Raw genomic sequence first — 25,876 nt, forward strand, 5'->3', positions numbered from 1 at the left:
AAACTTTACCAAAACGGAGTGTTGTCTCTGTTCACCAGAACAGTCGACAAATCTGTACAGCCGGTTTCCGTGACAACTACACTAGCGAAAAACGGAAGTTCCGCCTTGGTGCTGTCACTTCCTGTCGCAGGTGACAGCCATTTTTGCGGTGAATTGCAAGGAAGGGGAACCTAAGCTGTTCCAAATCATCAGCTGAGTCTCGGACGTGCCACTAATTCCGCGGCTGAGGTGAGAAGGTGGGGGTGAGCTTGGGACGAGCCGGGGAGTTTTCGCAAGTGAACTGGCAACCAATAATTAACCCTTCCCCCTCTCGCTGTTTACGGGTTAATTCCATACAGCCATTGCGGTGCCACCTGTTCCATGTTTCCTGTATGTTGTTGAAGCCATAACTTTTCTGGGTAATTACCGTGAGCCTGGCTTGTACCTGCTGGCAGGAGTTTCATTAGAGGCATTAGCCCTCATTGGGACGTGTCTGGTATGTTCCCTGTTCTTTTGCCACATTGCCCCTACTAATGACATTTGCGAACTGTAAAAGAGCCAAATGCCCAAAAAAAATGTTTTTGCCTATATAAAGAAAACGTAACTACAACTTAAAGCAGTATTCATGTGCTGCTGGTTCTGACTGTAGAAACAGTGTAGCAGAAGTCATCTCTGCTCCGGCCAAGTCTCCCAACGCCCTTCTGCTTCTTTACAGGTCTGCTGTTTTAGTAGCCAGAACCAGCAGTGCAAGCATAGCAGCTGATGCATTGTGTGTGTAACCTGTACAAACAACTGTAAAACTATTGTGCAGTTTAATGCATATTTAAAAGTTGCTTAGTTGCATTTCCATTAGGCAAAATTGTATTCCATTATCTCAGACATCTATCTTGATGATCTGATTTTGTTTATCTGTGACAAATATTCTCCAACAGCAAGTATATACATAATATTCTTTCCCACAAAGCTCAAAAAAGTAATAGAATCATTATTTTTCTTCCTGATAGCAATAATGCCCTAAATCACCCACAGAGAACAGTATGTTTAATTATTTATAATCATGTTAGTTCTGCAATGCCTTTTTTTTTATACCCCCACTGAGTTTCACATTTCTGGTTTTGCAAGTTTCCACCCCCCAAAATCCTGTTGTTACTAAACTTTTACTACCACCACCCTTGCTTCAATGTTGTGACGAATACAGTTCTCATTTTTCGCTATCAACAGCTTTTTTGTTTTGTCCTCTCATTGCTTTTTTTATGCATTATCATTTATGTTATATTTATACTGCACTACTTGAACATGCAGCACTGTACAGTATATTGTCATTCACTGTTCTAAGCCTAGTGGTAAACTTATTGAGTTTACAAAACAATACTGTTGTTTTATGACCGGTTACAATTAACTTAACCTGTAAGATTACCTCAGATGCCATACTATGCTGGAAGGCTCTGCTGAAAGTACTTTAACTAGGATGGTGGTTCTGATTATCCTGGTTCTTTCTTTATCTGTCTATGAGCACCTTTGATGTAACAGTTTCTAACAGGTTATTTTCACCTGTTGATCTTGCTGTCCGTGTGTCCCAAGGGATCAGTCTTAATCTAATGTCAAAGTATTTTCTTTGCCAGTGGATAAAAGGCCAAAATGGTCCACTGACAAACTATGTGTATGCAGTAGCATGAATGGCATTAACCTGTCAATGGGGGAATTTTTGCTAAAAAAAAACATTGAAGGCTGGAAGATCCATGTGCACAGTTACAGGCGGATGCCATACTCGTCAATGACCATTGTGAATACTTCCCAACTGTCCCGTTTTTGACAGCTCAACCCGCAGTCCCAGGTTTGTTATTGAAATGTCCTGACTTTCTTTTTCATCGCCTGCATTGAACAGCCAGAAAAAGATGCAAAGTTACTATTTAGATACTTACTATATTACATACTTTTGTAACAAGTTAAGTTAAGCAGGTCTCTTGGGAGAACTTAGACTCACAGTTTAAAGGGCAAGTCACCTTCATTAGCAAAACTTTAATAACATAAAAACACTGAAATATGTTCAAACTTTCATAACCTGCCAAATTTTGTAAAACGGACATGGTAATTGGTGGGTGTGGCCACAAAAATGGGTGCAGCAAATCTTTTTGTCCCTCTTTCTATTTTCAAAATGTTGAGAGGTATGCATTGTGGGCTCTATCAGAAAAACAGCATGTGCGCCTCTGCTTTCTATTCCCTCTCTTAGTGACCACAATGCATCCTTAGGCTTCTCCTAGCACCTATATGCTTATGACACACAGATCCTTCTTCACTTACATTGTGCAAGGCAGCTCACCAGCACAAAATTAATGTCCAAGACCGAATTGTGTATATTCCCTCCTAAACCTTGTCCTATCTCTATCCCTCCATTTAATGTTACCGTCAACTGCATCACTCTATATCTGGTCTTCCAAAATAGGTCTACCCTGCATAAAGTTTATTAAAATCAATGCTTTGTTAAAAAAAAATACTGTTTGAAAACACTACTTCCTGTGTACTGCAAAACAGCGATAGGTCGACTCACTCTGCAGCTCTGCATCTTCCCCCTAACCCGACTTCTGCCAAAACCGAGCGACTTTGCTCCAGCATGTATGTTGGGCAGCTGAGGATGTTGAAGTGTCGGAAACAGTGGCTCTGCAGGTTGTGCGGTGCGCCTGCCACTTCACACAAAATCCGCCTTTACGCTGTCGTGAGTCATCCTATCGCCGTACACAGGAAGTAGTGTTTTCAAACAGTATTTTTTTAATAAAGCATTGATTTTAATAAACTTCATGCAAGGTAGACCTATTATTAGTGGGGGGGAAATGGATTTTTTGATACAATTTTTTTTAGTGTTACTGTTCCTTTAAACACAGGGGTAATCCTCGTTTTGCAGGAGTCTTCTATTGCTTCCAAAATAGGTGTCACAGTAGACCCATCCCTCCCTCATCTGTGGATCCCTGACATGCAGTTTTTTTCTAAGCAGCGTTACAAACATACATTACAAATACACCAGTCCTAAATTGTTTCTCCCCCCTACTCCTTCACAAGAAACAACGAGCTCGTCCACCGGCCTCAGACAGATGAATTCAACTGGCAAGAAACTTACTAAACTAATTTATATTTCTGGATGAATCTGGAGACAAGTTCCAGAATGTACCAAAAGCTATGTAACTTAAATGATCTCTTGCAAATACATTCCCACAGGCAATAATGTAAATTGCCTGTGGAAAAATATACATGGAGCCTAATTTTTCCGAATTCGCCTAAAGTTGCCTCTCGAGGAAATGAAGTGCAGCATTTGTTTTCCCACAGGCAATTTTCTTTATTGCCTGTGGGAAACCATTTGCAGGAGAGGAGCAGCATGGGCAACTAATCTCCTAGTGTGCCTTTGCCCTTCGCCTCTCTGCTGTACATTTTTGTTTGCTGTAATTCAGTTGATATAATGTCAGTCAGAAGTCAGGTGTGTGACAAGTGTTATTTGTATTTATATAATGCTACGGCCTCCAGTGCTGATCTGTTGCTATGCTGCGGAAGCACCCACAACTGCAGCCATTTGCGCTAAGACCGGATGTAACGCAATGACTTGCTCTGTTCTAAACAAAATACAATACTGTACAAAGCATTACATTTTTATCCCAATTGTGCTGCACTTGCTAAATCTCCTATTGCACCTGTTGGATACATGGTGCACCCACTCCTGCCAGCTTCAAATTTATTCATGTATTCATGCACAGCAAGAAACAAAAGGTGATTCCATTGTTTGAATAAAACATCTTTGCTTGATTTACCATGATTATTGGCACTCGCAGACTTTCTCAAAACCTCAAAAAGATTTATTCAACGTTTCAGCCCCAGAATTGAGCCGTCTTCATGGGGGGGCGAAACGTTAAATACATCGTTTTGAGAAAGTCCTGTGAGTGCGATATTTTTGTGCATGGTGTATACTGGTTTGTGACCAGCACCCAGGCAAATCCTTATAATTTTTTGAGTGCACCAGACTGGACTAGTTCGTGTATATATATGTTTTATCAGTCTTTATGGTAAGATAATTAAATGAAAGAAAATGAAGGAGGTATAGCTTATTTTTTTGCACACAACCATCCCTGTCATCATGTTGTGCATTAATAATTTGAAGTATTCATACTGCATGACTTATCTGAGAGGAACTATTTTGTGGTTAAGATACTGTTTTATCAATAACAGTTCATATTACCGTGTGGAGGCAAGTGATAATACAGCTCCCAGTCTTATGCACATCAGTATACAGAAACAGAATTTTCTCTACTCTACTCTGCTACTTATCTATACCTTGTTGCTCGATTTAGGGAAAGTACATTTAAAGAGAGGACCTTGTGTTTTACCCCCACCACTCTACCTTCAGCAATGTTGACAAATTAATTAATTCACAATAACGGGATCTGTTCTTCATAACTGACCTTGCTCCAGTTTCCTTCCTGACCCTTTGCACTGTTTTCTTTCCTGTTGGAAGGAGGTGGGGGCACAGTGTGTTTCCTCCATGAAACATCAGCTGACTTCACTGAAGATTCCCTCTCCTTTCTTTGACTTTCTCTTCTCTTTACAGCAAAGAGGAGAAGCTTTGGGGAAACATGTCAGACTCTAAATACTTTACCACCACTAAGAAAGGTAAGAGGGGTTTGCAAAGGGGCTGTTGGTTTACTAGAGAATCAAATCTGGTGTTATGTTTAACTTATATCTTTCCCTGCAGGTGAGATCTTTGAGCTAAAAGCAGAACTGAACAGTGACAAAAAAGAAAAGAAGAAAGAAGCTGTTAAGAAAGTTATAGCCTCCATGACAGTAGGGAAAGATGTCAGGTGTGTTTGCTGGTGGTTGTACATTTTCACTAATGTTTCTGTTCTGTTATTCCCATTTTTACTTGTATGGATGATGTATAGAATGCTTGCTGAAGCTGCTACATTATATGTTGCCTCTGTGGGGGCACCCAGCAGTGCATGCCCAGGGCTGGATTTGTTGTAGGTCATATAGTGGATTAACTGTAGCCTACTTGAATGTCCTAATAAAAAATCAGTATGACTCATGGATTTCATAGTAACCAAAGGGATAATTCACCCAGGACCTTTATCTTTTGTTGAACAGCAATTCCCAATATTTTAAGGTCAGCTAAAGAGTGTTGGGAGCGGTATATAAAATACAACTGGAGGGCCTTAGCTCCCAGATTTTTTAAAATATTTTTTATTTAAGCTCCTGCATGGTCCTGGCCATCTTTGTACGATAAGGATGTGTTTTTTCTTAGCTTTGATTGTATAATGTAATTCTGCTGGTTGCACACTGTTACATGTAATGTAGGCACTCTTTTTCGGCACTGTTTTTCTAAATCTTCAGTTAAGGTGCTTCTTATTGCAGCTTGCCTGAATGTGTTTGTTCATGTTGCTTTTTGTGTGAGTATATCTCTGAATCTGAGTTTTTTTTTTAATGGCAGTGCCCTGTTCCCAGACGTGGTGAACTGTATGCAGACAGATAACCTGGAGCTGAAGAAGTTGGTATACCTTTATCTGATGAACTATGCCAAGAGTCAGCCAGACATGGCCATCATGGCTGTGAACACATTTGTTAAGGTTAGTGGCGAATGGAGAATGTTACATAAGATCTAAGTTTATCTGTTCCAAATATGGTGCTAAACAGGTTAAATATAATGTATTTTTATATATTTTAACATGGTACCCAATTCATGATTTCGATACAAACAAGTAGATGAGTACATATGAACTATATATTTTCAGACCTTTTTCACACTTTGTTGCACTGGTAAGTAGCTACAATTCTTTTTATCTGTTAATATTACGAGTGTAAGCTTCACACTGACACTTGGCCAAGGTCCCCATTAACTTATAAAAAGGTTATGAAGATCTTTAAAATAAGCAATTAAGCCATCATTCTGTAATATCTATCTATATATCTAGGACTGCATAGGCAATCCTCCCTAAAAAAAACTCTAAAAGAACTAAAAGCTGAGCTCTCAGGAGTAAGCATAACATAAAGATAACTATTTCTACTGTTCTTTTTCTACTACATTTTTCTAATAAGTTTATTTCTATAGTACCCAGTCTGTATTTTTATGCTGGTTTTGGGGCTTTTTCAGACCCAAAATCTTTCTCATTGCCCAGTAGTGTTTTAATTTTGCTTCAAGGGATTCTGTCATGATTTTTATGGTGTCATTTCTAAATTACACTGTATACACTGCAAACAATTCACTCTACCATATAAAAATTCATTCCTGAACCAGCAAGTGTATTTTTTTAGTTGTAATATTGGTATGTAGGCAGCCATCTCAGGTAATTTTACCTGCTCATGTGCTTTCAGAAAGAGCCAGTGCTGAGCTATGCAACTGCTTTCTGAAAGGCTATTATTTCTCCTACTCAATGTAACTGAAGGAGTCGCAGTTGGACATGAATTTTTACTATTGAGTGGTGTTGTTATAGCTACCAGGGAACTGTTATCTTGTGTCAGGAAACTGTTATCTGGTTACCTTCCCATTGTTCTGCTGATGGGCTGCTGGGGGGGGGGTGCAGTGCAGCAGTAAAGAGTGACTGAAGTTTATGAGAGCACAAGTCACATGGCTGGGGCACCTGGGAAACTGGCAATATGTCTAGCCCCATCTCAGATTTCAAAATTGAAACTAAAAAAAATCTGCTCTTTTGAAAAAACGGATTTCAGTGCAGAAGTCTGCTGGAGTAGCAATATAAACTGGTGCATTTTGAAAAAAAAAAACATGTTTTCCCATGACTATCCCTTGAAATTTGGATGCTCAAATTAGGGTTTGCATTAATTTCTGTATTCAGATGAGTTAGTTAAGTATACAGTATTTGACCATAGTGAATCCCACGCAAAGTTCTGCAGCATGTTTGCATTCTGCTATTTAAAACACCAGTTCCCATAATAAACTGCTGCTGTTGCTTCCCTCAGAATACTTCAGTGCTGGCATATATGCACTTCATGTTTACTCAAAAACTATGAAAGCCTCTATTGAACAGGGCAGTTAGAACCAACTAGTAAGCTTATGTTGCTATCACATCAACTGATATTAACATACAGAAAGATGACAGTGACGTATTTCCTTCAGAAGGGCAGAGGTTATAACAGCATTTACTGAGAAGCTCATATTGCTGTGCTGCAGTCTCGATCATATTTGAATACACATCCCCTCCTGGTCCACTGTGCTCTTTTGCAGAGTGAGTCAGGAAGACAAATATACTTTGCCATGCACGAGTTATTAAGAGGGAAGGCACTGTTTAAAAGGTGATGTAACATTTATTGCTAGAGAGCTGCTGCTGCTGTACTGCAGAATGAGTCAGAAGCTCCATCTTTCTTACATTCAAACAGCAAAACCCCATTGTTTAAAGGGGCTACTGCTTTTTTTTTTGCTAAACAGATTGAGAGGAAAGGCAAAAAAAACAGGAAAAGAAGGGCAACAGATGTGTGGAAAAATAATGTGAAAATAATGTGAAAAGAGAGGTGTTGTGGCAGCAGAGGAAGGTATACTGTGTAAAGAACCAGAGGCTGGAGGAATATTTGTTACTGCAATACATTAGGAGATGCAGACTTGTTTTTAAAAAAGTGAGCCTAAAGGGGTGGTTCACTTAATTTTTAGTATGTTATAGAATGGTCAGTTCTAAGCAACTTTACAATTGGCCTTCATTTTTATAGTTTTTGAATTATTTTCCTTCTTCTTATGACTCTTCTATCTTTCAAATGAGGGTAACTGACCCCATCTAAAAGAAAATGCTTTGTAAGGATACAAATGTATTGTTATTGCTACTCTTTATTGCTCATGTTTTCTATTCAGTCCCCCTCCTCTTCATATTCCAGTCTCATATTCATATCAGTGCATGGTTGCTAAGGTAATTTGGATCCACATTGCTGAAATTGCAAACTGGAGAGCAGCTGAATAAAAAGCTACATAACCCAAAAACCCCAAAAAATGAAATCCAATTGCAAATTGTCTCAGAATGTCACTCTACAGCATAATAGAAGTTAATTTAAAGGTGAACAACCCTTTTAATTATTTAACTACATGCTTGAGGATATTCAGGAGGTTATTCCTTTTAGTAATTAGATACATTTATATAATATAAACTCTAGATAGATCATTCTAGCTTGTGGCCCCTTGATTGTTGGTCCAACATGTCAGACAAATTAAAATACAACAACTGTATGAGATAGATGACTTTGCAGAATTTCATACTTCCCAAATTAGATGGAAACTCATGCTCATCCATATTCATCACTATTGAGTTGCATGCACATTGCAAGCTGTTGCAGACATTTTTACAATTTTTAAAATTTCCCATTCAATATCAAAGCACCAGTCACATGTTATCTCATGTTGTATGTGTAGCTTCACAGCAAGCCTACTTTTAAATGCTACTCAGTCACAATTCATTTGTTGACGCATCAATACAGTAAAATATGATTAATTCAGTGCTTCTTTGTGTGTGTATATATATATATATATATATATATATATTTAGTAAATCTGCAATTTTTTGATTCTTATCTATTTATTTTGTTTGCTAGTCACCAGTTAAAGTTTATTTGTTCTTGACGGTTGCCTTTACACATCACATAATTCCCTCACAGTCAGCCTCCAACCGCTAGCCAAATCTGCTCACATCTGGAAGCCTTGTGTCAACTCCTGTGCAAATAGACTATGCAGATTGCAGAAACACGAGACTTTGCATTTTGAGCCAAAATAGTACTGTCCACATTGGGATTTGTGTGTTTGGGAAATTAACCAACACCAGATTAAAGTGGACCTGTCACTTACACATATAAAGCTGCACAATGAAAGTCCTTTGCAAATTAAACATGAAACACAAATAATATTTTTCATTAAAACATCCATACCTATTATAAAGGTGTTTAAATATATGAGCTGTCAATGAAATATCATCTGCCCGGCCTCTATGCCTGAGGCAAAGAAGTGGTGCAGTCAATTACTTTCACTTTCCATTCAGAACTTCCTACACGTCACTGCACTTCTTACATTGCCCCTTCTCTCCCCAGGCCCTATAATTATGTAGGACAATGCGTATGGGCATTAGGTTCCCCATTCTGGTGGGGAACCTTATGTGATTTTGGGGTGATAAGACAATTTATCTTAATAACAGTGTCCATGAAATGGCTGCTGCCTGCTTGGTGTGATAGTGTAATTCCAAGAGTGAAGAACACTTAATTAATTAATTAATTAAAATAATAAATATAGTTTAAGTAAAGTTTATTTTACTCAACTAACATGATAGAAAATAATTTGGAATTGTTCCTTTGGGTGGCAGGTCCCCTTTAAACCACCAAAAAGACATATAATAAATGACTACATAATTATACAAGAAAATTATACAGAAATATTAAAAACAAACTAATTTTACATTCCTAAAATAAATAACACAATAAGACAAATATCAATTTCCCCTTATGATTTCATATACATTATTGTGCCTTTTGAATACGCTACTTTTTGCATCTAGCATGTTTTTCTCATGACTGCAGAATTATGAGCACTGAATATTTTTTTCTACTCAGGACTGTGAAGATCCAAATCCTCTTATCCGTGCCCTGGCAGTGCGAACTATGGGCTGTATTCGTGTGGACAAGATCACAGAGTACCTGTGTGAGCCACTTCGCAAGTGCCTGAAAGATGAGGATCCATATGTACGCAAGACTGCTGCTGTGTGTGTGGCAAAACTACATGACATCAACGCTCAGCTAGTGGAAGACCAGGGATTCCTTGACACCTTAAAGGATTTAATATCTGACTCAAACCCCATGGTGAGACCACATCCACAGCTTCCTTCTTACTAGAACAAGCCAGCAAACTGCTCTGTGTAGCTAACCCTGATAACATCTGTAAAGTTCCTTCACAGACATAGCATTACACTTTTCTTAGTGCAAGTTATGCACTCACACTTTAGAATGAGTTCAATTAGGCACCTGAAAGCAAGCAGCTATAAAAAGTTTACATGTGTTTATCGAGATGTGAGAAGGGATTTTCACTTAGGTTTAAGATGCCTGGCGCATAATTTGTAATCTGGGTGTCAGTGGCTATGTAGGGTTTTAAGTAATGCTCTTTGCGACCTCCCCAATGCAATGCTGTCTCATATCTTTTTAGCATTATCCACAATTTTTATTTTTATAATGATTAATTTTGACTTTTGCTATTCAGGTTGTGGCTAATGCCGTGGCAGCTTTGTCTGAGATAGCAGAATCCCATCCAAACAGCAATCTGCTAGACCTAAACCCACAGTCTATAAACAAGCTTCTGACTGCCCTAAATGAGTGCACAGAATGGGGTCAAATATTCATCCTGGACTGTCTGGCAAACTATATCCCAAAAGATGACCGTGAAGCACAGAGGTGAGTCCGAAGAAAACATGGCTATAAGATATGGAAATAGGCTAAATTTAAGTTCACAAATGTTTATTCATTTTTACAAATATAATGCTAAATGTGGCAAAGCTATTTGTAACAGAAACTGTAATAAAGCAACCATGTGCTGTGCCGTAGATTGCCTGAGCTTCAGCAATGGAATACACTGACAGTTAGGGGCACATTTACTAAACTCGAGTGAAGGATTAGAATGAAAAATACTTTGAATTTTTGAAGTTTTTTTTTGGCTACTTCGACCATCGAATTGGCTACTTCGACCTTCGAATCGAACGATTTGAACTAAAAATCGTTCGACTATTCGACCATTCGACCATTCGATAGTCGAAGTACTGTCTCTTTAAAAAAACCTTAGACTACCTACTTCGCCACCTAAAACCTACTGAGCACCAATGTTAGCCTATGGGGAAGGTCCCCATAAGCTTTCCTTGCTTTTTTTGATCGAAGGAAAATCGTTTGATCAATGGATTAAAATCCTTCAAATAGTTTCGAGCGATTTTTCCTTCAATTAAACGAAATGCGGTAAATCCTTCGACTACGATATTCGAAGTCAAAGGATTTTACTTCGAGGTTCGAATATCGAGGGTTAATTAACACTCGATATTCGACCAATAGTAAATGTGCCCCTTAGTGTCATTAATGCCATATAATATCAGTAGAGGGCTTTTTCTGTAAAACTGGCCTGACCACATTTAGCATATGGACCATATAGTTGAATAGAACTGAACTAGATCTCAACTGATTCTCACGTTATTTCAATGTCCTTGGACAGCACATTGTCTAGGTAATCCTATACCTAGGGCTATGCATCTCCTTTTTAGTTTGAGTTTAGGTGATGGCCATAATTCATGTGCCAAAACCGGGACAGGCCAACCTTGTTTCCTCATAACTGTGCCTTTGCATATGCACAAAGATTGTCACCTATGTGCTTGAATTTTGGAGCACGCAGAAAACTTTGTATCTTTTTTTATTAAGTGCTTAATGAGTACCTACTATTGAAAGTTTTTAAAAATGCCAGTGGTCTTGGTTTTGTGACCAATTACCAAATTATATAAACATTGTAGCAATATTGGTGCTGATGGAATATGCGGTGCTTTTAAGCTGGACAAAAATTGGGCAGATATTGAATCAGGCAGGTTTAAAAACCACTTTGGGGAACAAGATGATGTGGTTCGTGCCCCAATGCCCTAATTCCTCGATGCTGGGATGCGATTGTTTTATGCAGGAAACTACTGGAGTTGTATTGACACTACTTCCAACTCTTCTCTTTACAGTGTATGTGAACGTGTTACTCCACGACTCTCCCATGCAAACGCAGCTGTGGTTCTTTCTGCAGTGAAAGTCCTGATGAAGTTCATGGAACTACTGTCAAAAGACTTAGACTATTATGGTACACTTCTAAAGAAGCTGGCTCCACCCCTGGTAACTCTACTTTCTGCAGAACCTGAGCTGCAGTATGTGGCATTGCGTAACATCAACTTAATTGTCCAGAAACGGTAAGCCCTTTTAGCACCCCAATAAAATTAGGTGCATAATTCCTGTCAGGAACATTGCACTTCATATCAGTTCCCTGGTGCATCTTTATCTGCTAAATATTTATACATTTTTTTTTCCTCAATAGAGCAGAGATCCTTAAACATGAAATGAAAGTTTTCTTTGTAAAATACAATGACCCAATATATGTGAAATTAGAAAAATTGGACATTATGATTCGACTGGCATCACCAGCAAACATTGCACAGGTCAGTTTATACAATAAACATTTGCGTGAGCATGTAACCACATTATTGCCTTTGGATCACCGTCATTCTTTGTTAATATCGTATGAGTGAAATTTGATTTGCTTATTAAAATGGGAAGTTAACTTTATGCACACACACATTTTTTGCTGAATTCATATGAATTGGTACCTACACAGTAGAGTGGTAGCTAGGGGTATCAGCAGGGACAACTTCCTAGGGGGCAGTTATTTTGGGAAAGGTTGGAAAGCACGGTTGCAGAAATGTTTTTTATAGAGTGTAGTTTCATTGTCCAAATCCAATGAATTGATAACAGCTAATTCTTTCCTGTCCCTTCCCATAATAAATTGGTCTGTGTCTGCCTCGAAGTCTGCCAGACAGCATGTAATGGTGTGTTAGTACTATGGAAGTGCACAAATGACCACCCTTGCCTTGGGTGCCAGAGTTACTTGGCCTGGCTCTGCAACACAGCCATGCAAGTGGTTTACACTTGTATAACTTCTACATGACTATAACCGATAAAAGCAAATACCTGAATAATTCAGTATCGGTAGCTTGGAAAATGCATAGTAAAACAGTAACCGAAGAAGTGAATGGGAGTCAAGTTACTGCTGGTATGTAATAAATCCAAACCCAAAGCTTTTTAAACTGGTGTGCTCTGTAATACTATGCAGTTTATGTCCTTCAGGTATGCAACATGATACAAACTATGGAAGATATAAAGCGTTTTGTTTTAGGAAAAGGGTCCGTGAATGCTATTCATTGGATGCCAATGGCATTTCCAGTTTCAAGTTTAATTTGCCTTCTACAAGGGACCAATGTTACCTCTGAGTGATCCTGGTTCTCTTTATCTAGAGCTGTGATCCCCAACCAGTGTTGCGTGAGCAACATGTTGCTTACCAAGCCCTTGGATTTTGCTCCCGGTAACCTTAAAGCAAGTGCTTATTTTTGAATTCTTGTCTTGGAGGCAAGTTTTGGTTGTATAAAAACCAGGTGTACTGCCAAACAGGGTCTCCTGGAGCCTGCCAGTCCACATTGGGTCTACTAAATAGCCAATCACAGCCTTATTTGTCATCACCAGGGATTTTTTTTCATGCTTGTGTTGCTCCCCAACTCTTTTTACATTTAAATGTGGCTCACGGGTAAAAAAAAGTTTGGGGGCCCCTGATCTACAGCCAGCTCCTTTCAGCAACACCAATTTTCACATGTCTACTGAATACTTTTACCAGTGGGAGAAGGTTTATGAAAGTAAGGGACTGTGGAAGGGAACTGGAGCTAGTTGGAGCACACCTATAAGGTGCCCTTGTAAATGCACAGCTAATTCTATTGAACCTCATGTAAAACAAGGACATATGAACAGACATTAGGAACAAGTGATCGCAGTAGGTGTTTTATGCTCAGGGTTTGTGTTCGCAACACTAAATCCTTAATAAAGTCTTATAACACTTAGGGGCAGATTTACTAAGGGTCGAATATCGAGGGTTAATTAACCCTCGATATTCGACTAGGAACTAAAATCGTTCGACTTCGAATATCGAAGTCGAACGATTTAGCGCTAATCGTACGATCGAAGGATTATTCGTTCGATCGAACGATTAAATCCTTCGAATCGAACGATTAAATCCTTCGAATCGAACGATTCGAAGGATTTTAATCCAACGATCGAAGAATATCCTTCGATCAAAAAAACACAGGCAAGCCTATGGGGACCTTCCCCATAGGCTAACATTGAGTTCGGTAGCTTTTAGCTGCCGAACTAGGGGGTCGAAGTTTTTCTTAAAGAGACAGTACTTCGATTATCGAATGGTCGAATAGTGGAACGATTTTTAGTTCGAATCGTTCGATTCGTAGTCGATGGTCGAAGTAGCCAAAAAAACACTTCGAAATTCGAAGTTTTTTTAATTCGAATCCTTCACTCGAGCTTTGTAAATCTGCCCCATAATCATACAACCTAGTTTAGAGTAGAAAATGAAATGTATGTTTAAAAAATGTATGTTTATGTATTTGTTTGCTCTAATATAGTATCCCATCCTTTTTGTACCACATGTACTTATCTGTATTTAAATGCACTTTGTTTTTTTACAAAGTGCTATAAACAAATAGTTAGTTAGCTAGTACTAATGACTGCATTACTTGTTATGCAAGCTCTCCGCAATGCTCTTCAAAATCTTTGTTGATAGTGCCTCTTCTTTAGATCTCCATATTTTTCTCTTGTGGTATAAAGATATTTTTCAGTTATTCATCAACCTGTCTAAAACCTCTCACTGGATGATGAATGAAGCCCTAAAATATAATAAGCCATTGTTCCTATTCATCTTATGTGCGACAAATGAAAGCTTTGATGGAAAACCCTATTCTTTTCCGTCTCTAGCATCTCTTTGTATTCCTTGTAGTGTTCTTTACCAGTGTGTGATTGTGTGTACTTTACTTTATTCCTGTCAGGACACGTGTCTGTTTATGGGTGAGCCTCATTGAAGTATCTTTATTTTTTGCTGATCAGTATTTTGTGGCCCACTGACTTTAAATTAAAATATATTCTGTCTAGACTAGGTTTGTTTAATCTTCCATTTGCTGCCTTTTTTATATCCGGCTTTGCCATCACTACTTATTCTATTTTTAAACTTGTTCATTTTTTTTCTTTAATATTTGACATTCATCAAGGACATTTGGAGTAAAATAAAGTGCAATATAATTGCTATGTCATTTTGTTCCTTTTCTTAAAAAATAATGCGCACACACATTTGAAACTACAAATGTCTCCCTTTTTGTACGTTTTAAACTTTATTTATATTTTTCTTCTATGTACTCTCTCAAACTATTTATTTAACTCTCTTTCCTTAGGTTCTTGCTGAGCTGAAGGAATATGCCACAGAAGTGGATGTGGACTTTGTCCGCAAAGCTGTAAGAGCAATTGGACGTTGTGCCATCAAGGTGGAGGTAAAATACTATATTTTAATAAACTGTTTTAACCAAGAATCACTTTAAACGATGAGCTGAAATTAGAATAAAAATTGACATTTCTTACAGCAATCTGCAGAGCGCTGTGTTAGCACCTTGCTTGATCTCATCCAGACCAAAGTCAATTATGTAGTTCAAGAAGCCATTGTGGTGATAAAGGACATTTTCAGGAAGTACCCAAACAAGTAAGTGTTCTTAAGCATTTACTAATCAGTGAATGCAGTGCCGCAGTTTCTTTTATTCTGACTGCATCTTGCAAAGCATAGACCTTTAAGGTCTGTAATAGTAATGTTTTTCTTGACAATTATACCGAATGCTTTTTTTCTTATTGTTAAGGTATGAAAGTGTCATATCAACTTTATGTGAGAATCTGGACTCTTTGGATGAGCCAGAGGCTCGTGCTGCTATGATCTGGATTGTGGGGGAATATGCAGAGCGCATAGACAATGCAGATGAGCTACTAGAGAGCTTCCTAGAAGGATTCCATGATGAGAGCACTCAGGTAAGACACAAGTTTGCAGCTCATATTGATAGACTAGATTAAGAGTTTACATTTATATTTTATACTTGTAGGTATTGCTTTATCATAGTTAAATTAGCTAGGGCACTGTCTGACTCTAGATAAACACATATCCAAGTGCTGCTTTTGCAGTTGTTTACAAAGAATGCTGTCTAGTTCAGGTTCCTTATGAAAGATTGTGTCAGCTAGACATCAGTTTGCTGACCTGAGGAAACTGTTAATACTTCACTAATCCACCATAAATCTTTAGAATTGGTATGCTATATTAAATACACAGCATTGATTTTCAGACTTTTTCATATTAAAGGGGAACTATCGCAAACATTTAAATGTTACATAAGCTTCGTCATACTAAAATAGGAAGTTTTCTAAATAAAATCAGTTAAAAATTGTGACCCATTTCTGAAATAATCAAGTTACTCTCCTCTCAGCATCTGTTTTTCTTCATTCTGTCTACATGCAGGAATTGGGAGTCTGGATTTTAAAAGGCAGTTAAGTCTAAAACAGCCTTTGGGAGGGGGGTTCATTTTACCTAGAAGATGTGTTAGAGCTCGCTTTTTTAAAATCACCAGAAATCTACATGCAGGGTTTGTGCCTAAGTAAGTTATTTTATGTTTTGTTTGTGCTGGAGTTAGTTCAAATACATCTGCTAGGAAAGGGAGCCCCCTATAAGATACATTGGATCGGTCAATGAATATCTGACACTCAACTCCTGCATGAAGTTAGGATGAAAACAAACAGATGCTGACAGAGAGGGATAGTGCAGATAAACTTGATTATTTCAGAAACGGCACATCATTTTTAATTTATTATATTTTCAAACTTTCTTATTTGAGCATGATGAAGCTTATATTACATTTTCATTTTTGTGATCGTTCCCCTTTAAGCCTCTTTTTGAGGACCTACATTTTCTGAGCGTTTCCTTGTGTCATAATAAGACTACAGATATGTAATCAGCCGCAATTCATAGAAATGACTAGGACAAGAAATGAATGTTTAGCCCAAACCTCATATAATTAACCTTTAACCATAGCTTCTGTGTGAAAGCAGGAGACCTGATTCTCACACAAGCCAAACTTCAGATTGGGCACGCCAGTCAATGCTGTGGAACACGTTGGGGACAGCCCCACAGTTTGTCAACCATGAATATACAGTAAATATCCAAGCTGGATCCTGCAAGTAAGCTATTTATTTTATTTTGATAGGTCCAGTTACAACTTCTTACAGCTATTGTGAAGCTTTTCTTGAAGAAACCAACTGAGACCCAGGAACTCGTGCAACAAGTTTTGAGCTTAGCAACACAGGTGTGTATGAGTCTGCTGAATGGCAGTTGGAGCACATTTCCTTGCTCTTAACTCAGTAGCTTTATCTTTATAAAAGTTATTTATTAGTGACTGTTGAGTACTGGCTTTCTCAGAAACTGACGAAGGATGCTCGCCTTATTTTTGAAAATAGACATGCTATGATATGATATGTAGACTGACTGGAAGCTAATTTTATTTACTGCAAGAATCCATTAGGATGCTTGCTGCATTAACTGAAAGAAAAGCATTATGCTAGTCCTGAAAGTCGCTGACTTTTAGCCATATTTACTGTAATAAACTAAAGAGATGCTAGACATATTTACTGAAAAAAACTGTCAAGGAACCAGATTTTAATTGCTGAAAGAAACTGAGAGCATTGTAAAATAATTACATAAAAATGTAACCTTATCTATTGAAATAAAGTGGTGGGCTATTGGCATTATTGGCTTAAAGGAACACGTTGAGTGCTAGCTGTATTTGCTGAAAAAACTGTCAGGATGTAGTAGAATATAAGAAACAGTCATGTAAATATGTCTGTACAGGTATTTGATCCGTCCGGAAACCCGTTATCCAGAGCACTCCGAATATGCTTAAATTATCCAAATAATCCAAATGTGTAAAAATGATTTCCTTTTTCTCTAATAATAATAATAATAATAATAATAATAATAAAACAGTACCTTGTACTTGATCCCAGCTCATAGATAAATAATCCTTATTGAAAGCAAAACCAGCTTATTGGGTTTATATAATGTTTACATGATTTTCTAGTACACTTAAGATATGAAGATCCGAAATTATGGAAAGATCCATTATCCAGAAACCCCCAGGTCCAAGGCATTCTGGATATTTATTTATCAAAGTGAAATTCTGCTGAAAATAGCATCAATGGAATTTGATAATAGTGACTACGCTCTGAATAGAAATTGTAATATGCATTTTTAAAAATAAATATCTTCGTTCTCCCTTGTGTATAAAGGTTACTATGGAGAGGAGAAATCTTTTGTTAGCAAGATAAGCTATGGTCCAATATGTTGCAGTCTATGGGTGTCAGTTTGAGGGCTATTAATTCATATTGCTGCTATTTAGCTAGTGTTATAGCTGCAGTGGAGAGAAAAATGCAAGCATGAGAACAAGTGCTCATGGCTTTAATACACAAGGTAATCAATGTCAGAGCTTGTGCAAAAAAAAACAGAGCACCGCAGAAGCCAAAATTCAAAGTTAAAATGTTCACAATTTATAAAATATCCATTAAAAATCACAGCAGCATGTCTCCCGTAAGGGCTGCCCTTATAAAGAGAAGAAATAGAGGGAAGATAGATGATGTATGTAATAAGTTATTAACAGAATAAGGAAAGTGAGTGAACAGAGAAGTGCAGTAGGTTTACTGGTGGGTCCCTGGCATTTTGGTCACATGACTGGTCACATTTAAGTTATGTACTCTTTGCATGTCCATTAGGATTCAGATAATCCAGATCTTCGGGATCGTGGCTACATCTACTGGAGGCTGCTGTCCACTGACCCAGTTGCTGCTAAAGAAGTTGTCTTGGCAGAGAAGCCATTAATTTCTGAAGAGACTGACCTTATTGAGCCCACTTTGCTAGATGAGCTTATCTGTTACATTGGTACATTGGCTTCTGTCTACCATAAGCCTCCTAATGCCTTTGTGGAGGGAAGCAGAGGGGTTGTTCCTAAGAGACTGCCACCACGCACTGGCTCGTGAGTATATGCTTGAAGATACCTCAGGGTTTTTTTATCTTTTCTGTATGCATCCTATGTCCCTGTAGTGTCAAACATAGGGCATAATATTCAAACCTATGCCTTTTTTGTTTATTTTTTGCAGGAGCGAGAGTGCAGAAAGTCCAGAGGCAGCACCTGTAGGTGTTCCCACAGAAAGTCATCCCTCTATCATTCCATCACAAGGAGACCTTCTGGGGGATCTCCTAAACTTGGATCTAGTTTCACCCATTACTGGACCTCCACTTCCTACAAGTTCTGTTCCCTTAGGAGGTGTGGACTTGCTTGGTGGAGGACTAGATAGCTTGGTATGTAAATACGGCAAAAAAATGTTGCTACACATTATTCCAGTTCCATGTAGGAAACACAAATTAGAATTAAATCATCTCAGTATGCAACAGCCACGTAGAAAACTATCATGAATTCGGGGCCTCACTTGCCTACAGATATATCCCACATACTGTCAGGACCTAATTTACCCAGTTGTCTTCTTCCCTGTTTCTTGCCATATATATCACAAAGAACATAGATGTAAGGGCAAATTGTTATACCCCTCACCCAAGTTATGCTATTTATGTAGAACTGATACTACATTGTTGGATTCTCATGTATTGCTCTTTATTCTTGTTTTTTGCAGTTGGGAGGAGACACAAGTGCTGGTTTGGGGGTAAGTTGGAAGGTGTCTGTAAACTTTGAATTGGGAAATTATTTGCTTCTTTCTTTTTGTTTTCTCCATCTATCATCATCAAACATTTCCCTTCTTCCCTTTGCTGTCTTTCAAGTGAGTTTCTAATTGTTATTTGGTTCCTATTTGGTAAATGTCACACTCTGTGTGTTATCATACAATAATGTGTGTGTTAAGTTTGCACAAAACTGGAAGCCTTTCTCATGTTATAATGCACATTGTCACGTACTTCCATGTTTCCCATGATTCCTCTTTGTCCTACAGCTTCCTACAGGTTTCATGGCTCCCCCAGTGGCTTCCAATCCTCTTGGCCCATCTCTTGGGGGTGGCCTGGGAGATCTCTTTGATCTGGGTGGTGGAACAGGAGTGGTCACTGGACCGTATGTAGCTCCAAAAGCAGTGAGTCTTATTCCACTATTTTTAATAAAAACAATGGCTTTATGCCATGCCATATTAATCATGCTAAACACAATTTAAAAACAAGCAGCGTTGCATGTGAGAAGAAGGATCCCCTTCCTATAGATATTTAGCCCCATTAACCGATTAAATAAATCAGGTGTGGGAAAATTTGCATGCAAGGAAATTGAAATGAATGCTATTCCATTTGTGTGTGAAGGACCAATTGATGGATTCAATGGAATAGTGTGTGTAAAGTCACACGTCTGATACCATATAAATAGCCTATGTTCAGATAAATAAATCCTGTGAAGGATGGAATCCTGACACGATCGGACTGCAGTGTACCTTTTGCGATTGCTGTATCACTAATTCCTGCCATCTGGATCATCTACTAATCTTTGTATAATGTAGATCAATGAAGCTCTCCCTCATGGTTAGATAAACTCCGGGCCGAATAGCACTCATTAACCCCTAATATTGGAGTTATTCCATTTATATCGAACATTGGGCTACAGGCAATAAATACTTAAATAGTCACTTGGAAAACTTCTTGGACCATCATGTTGCTTTGGGGATCGTGTACACTAATTGCTTTGACTTTGGGATTCCATCCTTCACAGGACCATCAAGGATGTATTTTTCTGAACATCAGATCTTTTATATCTTTTATATGATATCAGACCTGTGACTTTACACACACTATTCCATTGAATCCATCAATTGGTTCTTCACACACAAATGGAATAGCATTCATTACAATTACCTTGCATGCAAATTTCCTGATTTATTTAATTGGTTAATGGGGGCTAAATATCTATATGAAGGGGATCCTTCTTCTCACATGCAGCGCTGCTTGTTTTTAAAATTTTTTTAGCTTGATTAATATGGCATGGTGGTGAATACAAATTGCTTTTTATTTATTTTAATGTTTGATTATCTATATTATTATTATATCTTTTGGCCGCATGTATTGTGGAGGTAAAGTCCCTTTTTTGGTTGCTATATTTAACATTGTTGTGTTTGTGGACACCTAAATCCATGTAGCCTAATATTATCAATGAATAGACCTCACTTGAGTTAATTTGTAACTATTCAACAATAGTTTTTTGATATGTTTCTTTAATAAGTTTTCACATTTTATAACAAGCTGAACAGTCAGCAGTTGGTACCACCTTAATTTAACATATTTAAGGATAAAAACAAGTAAGAATAAAACTGATGTCATTGCGTTCCAGTATTCCGTGAGAGAGAGGGGGCTTAGGGTGTTATCTTAGCTGGCAGTTGAGGATTGTGAGGGCAAGGATACATGTGCCATTCCAGTTCTCCATCGTAGAATCTTATATTCAGGTAGTCCCTAATCCTTTCTATTACTGCAACCAGTGGCGTAACTAGATATTACTGGGCCCCACAGCAAATTATTTTTCATGCCCAAAAATGTTTAGAGGTTGACTTGTTTCACCAATATTTATTGAAATTGTATATGAATTAGGGCCTCGTGGGGCCCCTATACCTCCTGGGCCCCCCTGCAGCTGCAGGGTCTGCTTCCTCTATAGTTACGCCCCTGACTGCAACCTATTTACCCTTAGAGCAGGGCTGTCCAACTGAAAATTCGGTGGGGGGTAACTTAATCCTTGTAATGTGTTGTCCACAAACAAACAGATCTTCTAGTTCGGGTTTCCCACTTGCAGGCCTGTAATGTCAGGAAATAGTTCTAATGAAGTGCTCTAGTAACAGTGCACATAGTAATATAGATATGGGCCATCCCTGGTGGGTCTCAGCTCGAGACCTGCTGGTTTTAATTACTAAGTAGGTACTACTGGGTTACAGTAGTTTGTAGCAACAAACATGTTCTGCTGTTTAACCAGAAGGGAGGTTGCTAGCTATGGTTATATTGCTGTAATAAAGCTGCTATATAAAAGAATAAAAGAAAATGGACTACCTACAATTGCCTTGTTCTGTTGTTTGTTAATGAGGAGGGAAAAGTAATTTGCTGCAATAAAGATGCAATAATATGCCACAATAACATTGAGATTGGACTTCTGTACACATTTCCTTTAAGGTATGGTTGCATGCTATAAAAGGGAAAGGCCTGGAAATCAGTGGTACCTTTGCTCGAAGATCTGGAGCAGTGTTTATGGACCTGGTGTTTACCAATCGAGCACTCCAGGTCATGAGTGACTTTGCTATTCAGTTCAATCGCAACAGGTAACAAATTGAGACATTTATGGACATTTAGTAGCCACCTTGAAGCAATAAGCTTTATGGTTTCATTCCATTTCTCTCCTTCTTCCAGTTTTGGGCTGGCACCTGCTGCTCCTCTTCAAATTCTCACTCCCTTAGCACCAAACCAGTCTACTGAAGTCTCTCTTCCACTAAACACAATTGGCTCTGTCATGAAAATGGAACCTCTTAACAATCTTCAGGTAAAATGTTTATCTTGTTCTAATTATGATTATGGCAATATAAAATAAAGAAATAAAGAAATAGACTTTTTCCAATTACTTTTTTCTATTTGTGACCATTTTTCTAATATTAAAGTGTAAAGCTTAATTTTTCACTTTCTAAAGCAGCTCTGGGAGGACCCCGACTCTTTAACTGTTCTAAATTGATACATTTAGTTGATACATTTCTTATCTTTGTCCCTGCCAAGCAGAATCTCTGGGTTTCATTACAGACAGCTGTTAGAATTGATACAATAGTTGCGAATACTCCAGAGATGCTGCTGAGAAATGTATCAATTAAATGTAGCAAATTGTAACAGTTCAGAATGCTCCTGGATCACTGAGCTGCCAGACTGAAACACTAGACATGAAATTTAAACATACATTTTGGGAAACTGGTAAAAAACAAAAGAGAGAAACTAATTGAAAAAGTTTTTGTTTATGAAGATCTGAAAACAACTGAACTGAAAAAAGTTTTTGGAAGGTGAACCGTCCCTTTAACTTTTAGTATGTATGATATTCTGAGACCATTTACGATTGTTTTATTATTTGTGGTTTTTTTTGAGTTAATTAGCTTATTATTCAGCAGCTCTCCAGTTTACAGTTTTAGCAATCTGGTTGCTAGGGTCCAAATTACCATAGCAAGCATGCATTGATTTGAATAAGAGATTGGAATATGAATTGGAGAGGACTTGAATATAAAGATGAGTAATAAAAAGTAGCAATAAAAATACATATGTTGCCTTACAGAGCATTTGTTTTTTGGAAGAAGGCAAATCATTCCAAAACTATAGAAAATAATGAAGACCAACTGAAAAGTTGCTTAGAATTGGCCATTTATTTAAGCTAATATTTAACAAACTGAGCATTATAGCCTTATAAGAGATATAGCATGAAAGCATGTCTAGCTTGCCACTCACATTACAGAATATCATATATAAAGTCACGTTTCTACTTCGCATTAGTATTTGAGATAATGTTACCAGGGCACTTGGTATGGGGAGGAAAGATGAAGTTGGCCATGACATTCTTTGTTTTCTTTCCCCTGAAGGTTGCTGTGAAGAACAATATAGATGTATTTTACTTCAGTGTCTTGTTCCCTCTACACATACTATTTGTAGAAGATGGAAAGATGGGTGAGTGTGGGAGCATCATTCTCCAATAATAATGGCACCATTTATTGCCTTCTTTTAATGGGAATTTGAAAAACATGCAGGAGACTGTTTCCTTTTTAATTAACAAATGCAGCAAAGGAAGAGCCTGTTGTTTATTAATCACTGAGGTGCTGTGCATGTCTCTAATGCATACATAGACTGTGGTGGATTTTCTGTACAATGACTGATTTGGAATAGCTGTACGGTAGTACTTAGGGAAAGGCTGGCAACTTTCAGGGACAATGCTGAAAACTCGAATTGTTTGAGTTTTCAGAAAAAACCCTCAAATATATATATATATATATATATATATATATATATATATATATATATATATATATATATATATATATATATATATATATATATATATATATATATATATATATATATATATACTCGAACATCATGAAGGCCATTAACATGTTCAAATAGTTCAAGGAACCTCTTCCATTGACTCCTACATGACCTTGACGGTTTTAGATGGTGTATTTTCGGATTTGAGCTATTTCCGGGGTATAATAAAGCTTGAAATATTCTAGCCTTAATAAATGTGCCCCTATATGGTTCCCATTTGCCAGTTCAGGTGTTTGAGTAATGATCTCAGACATACTTGTGTTTAGAAACTTGTTTTGTGGTGCAAGAATCAGAATGTACCTATTATTTTCCTATTCATCATTCCGTACCCTTGTGTAATCTCTCTTCTAGAACGTCAGATGTTTTTGGCCACATGGAAGGATATACCAAATGAGAATGAGGCACAGTTTCAAATAAGAGACTGCCCCTCAAGTTCAGGTAAGGTACAATGTCTATGGTGGCCGCTCTTGCAGGATTTACAACTCACATCACAATGTAGGCTGAGCAGTTTAGATGTGCTCTTTGCCTTTGTTGTTGGCGCTATATTAATGCAATAGTAGTTTATTTAAGGCAAAATACAGCAAAAAATACGTAAAAAAACAAAGTATATGAATAATACCTAAATGAGTAAAGAGAGATCCACTTGTTTGGCCATGTCACCAAACAAACGGGTCTCTCCCTGATACCCCCACCTTGAGGTTGGCGATATCGGGCTGATCTGATTGCGGGCCCTACTGCCCAACGATCGGATCATAATTAAAGCTATACAATTGGTCAGATCATGGGACAGCATCAATGAACAGATGCCGTCTTTAATCCAATAGGATTTTTACCCATGCCGATCGACATCTGCCAGACTCTTGGCCAGATATCGATCAGGGAAGCCTGTCAGAAGGCCCCACACATTAACCCAATAAGCTGCAGAATTGGTTTGTCGGCAGCTTTTATTGGCCCGTGTATGGCCAGCTTACTACTGTATTCATGTTCTTTGAACCTAAATAATTGTTTTGAAATTTCAGATGCAGTCAGCAACAAGCTGCAAGCCAGCAATATCTTCACTGTGGCCCGAAGAACGGTGGAAGGTCAAGATATGCTGTACCAATCAATGAAGCTCACCAATGGCATCTGGGTTTTAGCAGAAGTGCGAATGCAACCTGGTAGCCCCAACTGCACAGTAAGTAGTCAATTTTTTTTTGTGTCTGAGACAGCAGCAAAGGGTGCTGTTAGGTTTATGGTCAATGGTAACAACCAATGTGGTTATGGTTAGATTCTCACTAGATTCATTTGATATGGTATGGTTGTTTTGTTTTAGCTGGTACAGAGTGCCAGCACCTCCATCATATTTGTAAACATGGATTTAATCTGGGGAGTCAACCAAAAGAAAGGCTATTAGCCTTCCATATCACATGAATAATCTGAGTTCTAAGATATGACCTGTCTTTTCATTTCTAGTTTACATTTTAGTGATCGTTTTAAACCAAGACTGATTCATTTGAAGGGGTTTCTTCCCTTTATATGTATAGTTTAGTGAACTCTGCTTATTAATTGCTGGGGGAGATACAGTCTGCATGGTTGAAGGTAACCAGGAAACAAAAGTAATGGCAGTAATGGGTTACATATATAGTGAGGGAACACTATGGTGATGATAAATTCACAAGCACTGATTTAATCTCTGGAATGGATTTATATTTCATCTTAACCTCATTTGCATTTATAAATAGCTGTCCCTAAAGTGCTGTGCGCCTGAAGTAACCCAGTTCATCTTCCAAGCTTACGAGACTGTTGTGAAGAATTAAGTATTATCCTGATCCCGGTCTGCCATCCTATCTGGATGATGGATGTAGTTCTTTCTGCACAGAGGTTGAATGTACCAGGAGGGGACCTCTGGGAAAAGAACCAACCTACTTTTCAATCAAAAAACTAAACATGGACCAAATCATGAAGTGTTGATTTTATGCTATTTGCACCATCACCTACCCAACATTTTAAGCCTTTATTTTTCTGGGATGGGTAGAAATTGGATTAAGATACATGTCCTGTTCTTTTTTTTTTTTAGTAGGTTTGGTGGAGCTATCTGCTTGTTTGATATCTTTTAAGAGATGGATTGTACTGTTTCTTATTAACTTAAACTGGAGTACCTTGGATAAAAATGTATGTATATAAAAAAAAAACTTTTAA

At 37.9% G+C, this 25,876-nt stretch overlaps 1 protein-coding gene across 4 annotated transcripts; it reads left to right on the forward strand.

Annotated features, from left to right (window-relative positions):
• The first annotated feature begins 88 nt into the window (after nt 1–88).
• On the forward strand, nt 89–25,876 carry ap1b1.L (adaptor related protein complex 1 subunit beta 1 L homeolog). Of its 4 annotated transcripts, none has more exons than XM_018260510.2 (22): nt 89–228; nt 4,568–4,629; nt 4,712–4,817; nt 5,444–5,579; nt 9,544–9,789; nt 10,184–10,374; nt 11,679–11,900; nt 12,026–12,146; nt 14,985–15,080; nt 15,171–15,286; nt 15,438–15,603; nt 16,827–16,925; nt 18,385–18,644; nt 18,769–18,970; nt 19,300–19,329; nt 19,612–19,746; nt 21,806–21,951; nt 22,040–22,169; nt 23,239–23,323; nt 24,050–24,136; nt 24,718–24,872; nt 25,420–25,876. In XM_018260510.2, the coding sequence occupies exons 2-22, from the start codon at nt 4,593–4,595 to the stop codon at nt 25,492–25,494; spliced, it is 2,841 nt and encodes a 946-aa protein (XP_018115999.1). In that variant the 5' UTR covers nt 89–228; nt 4,568–4,592; the 3' UTR covers nt 25,495–25,876. The 4 variants fall into 4 exon arrangements, with proteins under 4 accessions (XP_018115999.1, XP_041421731.1, XP_018116007.1 ...); XM_041565797.1 differs by having other exon boundaries at nt 90–228; nt 4,475–4,629; XM_018260518.2 differs by lacking the exon at nt 89–228 and adding an exon at nt 262–475.

This window comes from Xenopus laevis, chromosome 1L (assembly GCF_017654675.1).
Source record: "Xenopus laevis strain J_2021 chromosome 1L, Xenopus_laevis_v10.1, whole genome shotgun sequence".
In the NCBI taxonomy this organism is placed as follows: Eukaryota; Metazoa; Chordata; class Amphibia; order Anura; family Pipidae; genus Xenopus; species Xenopus laevis.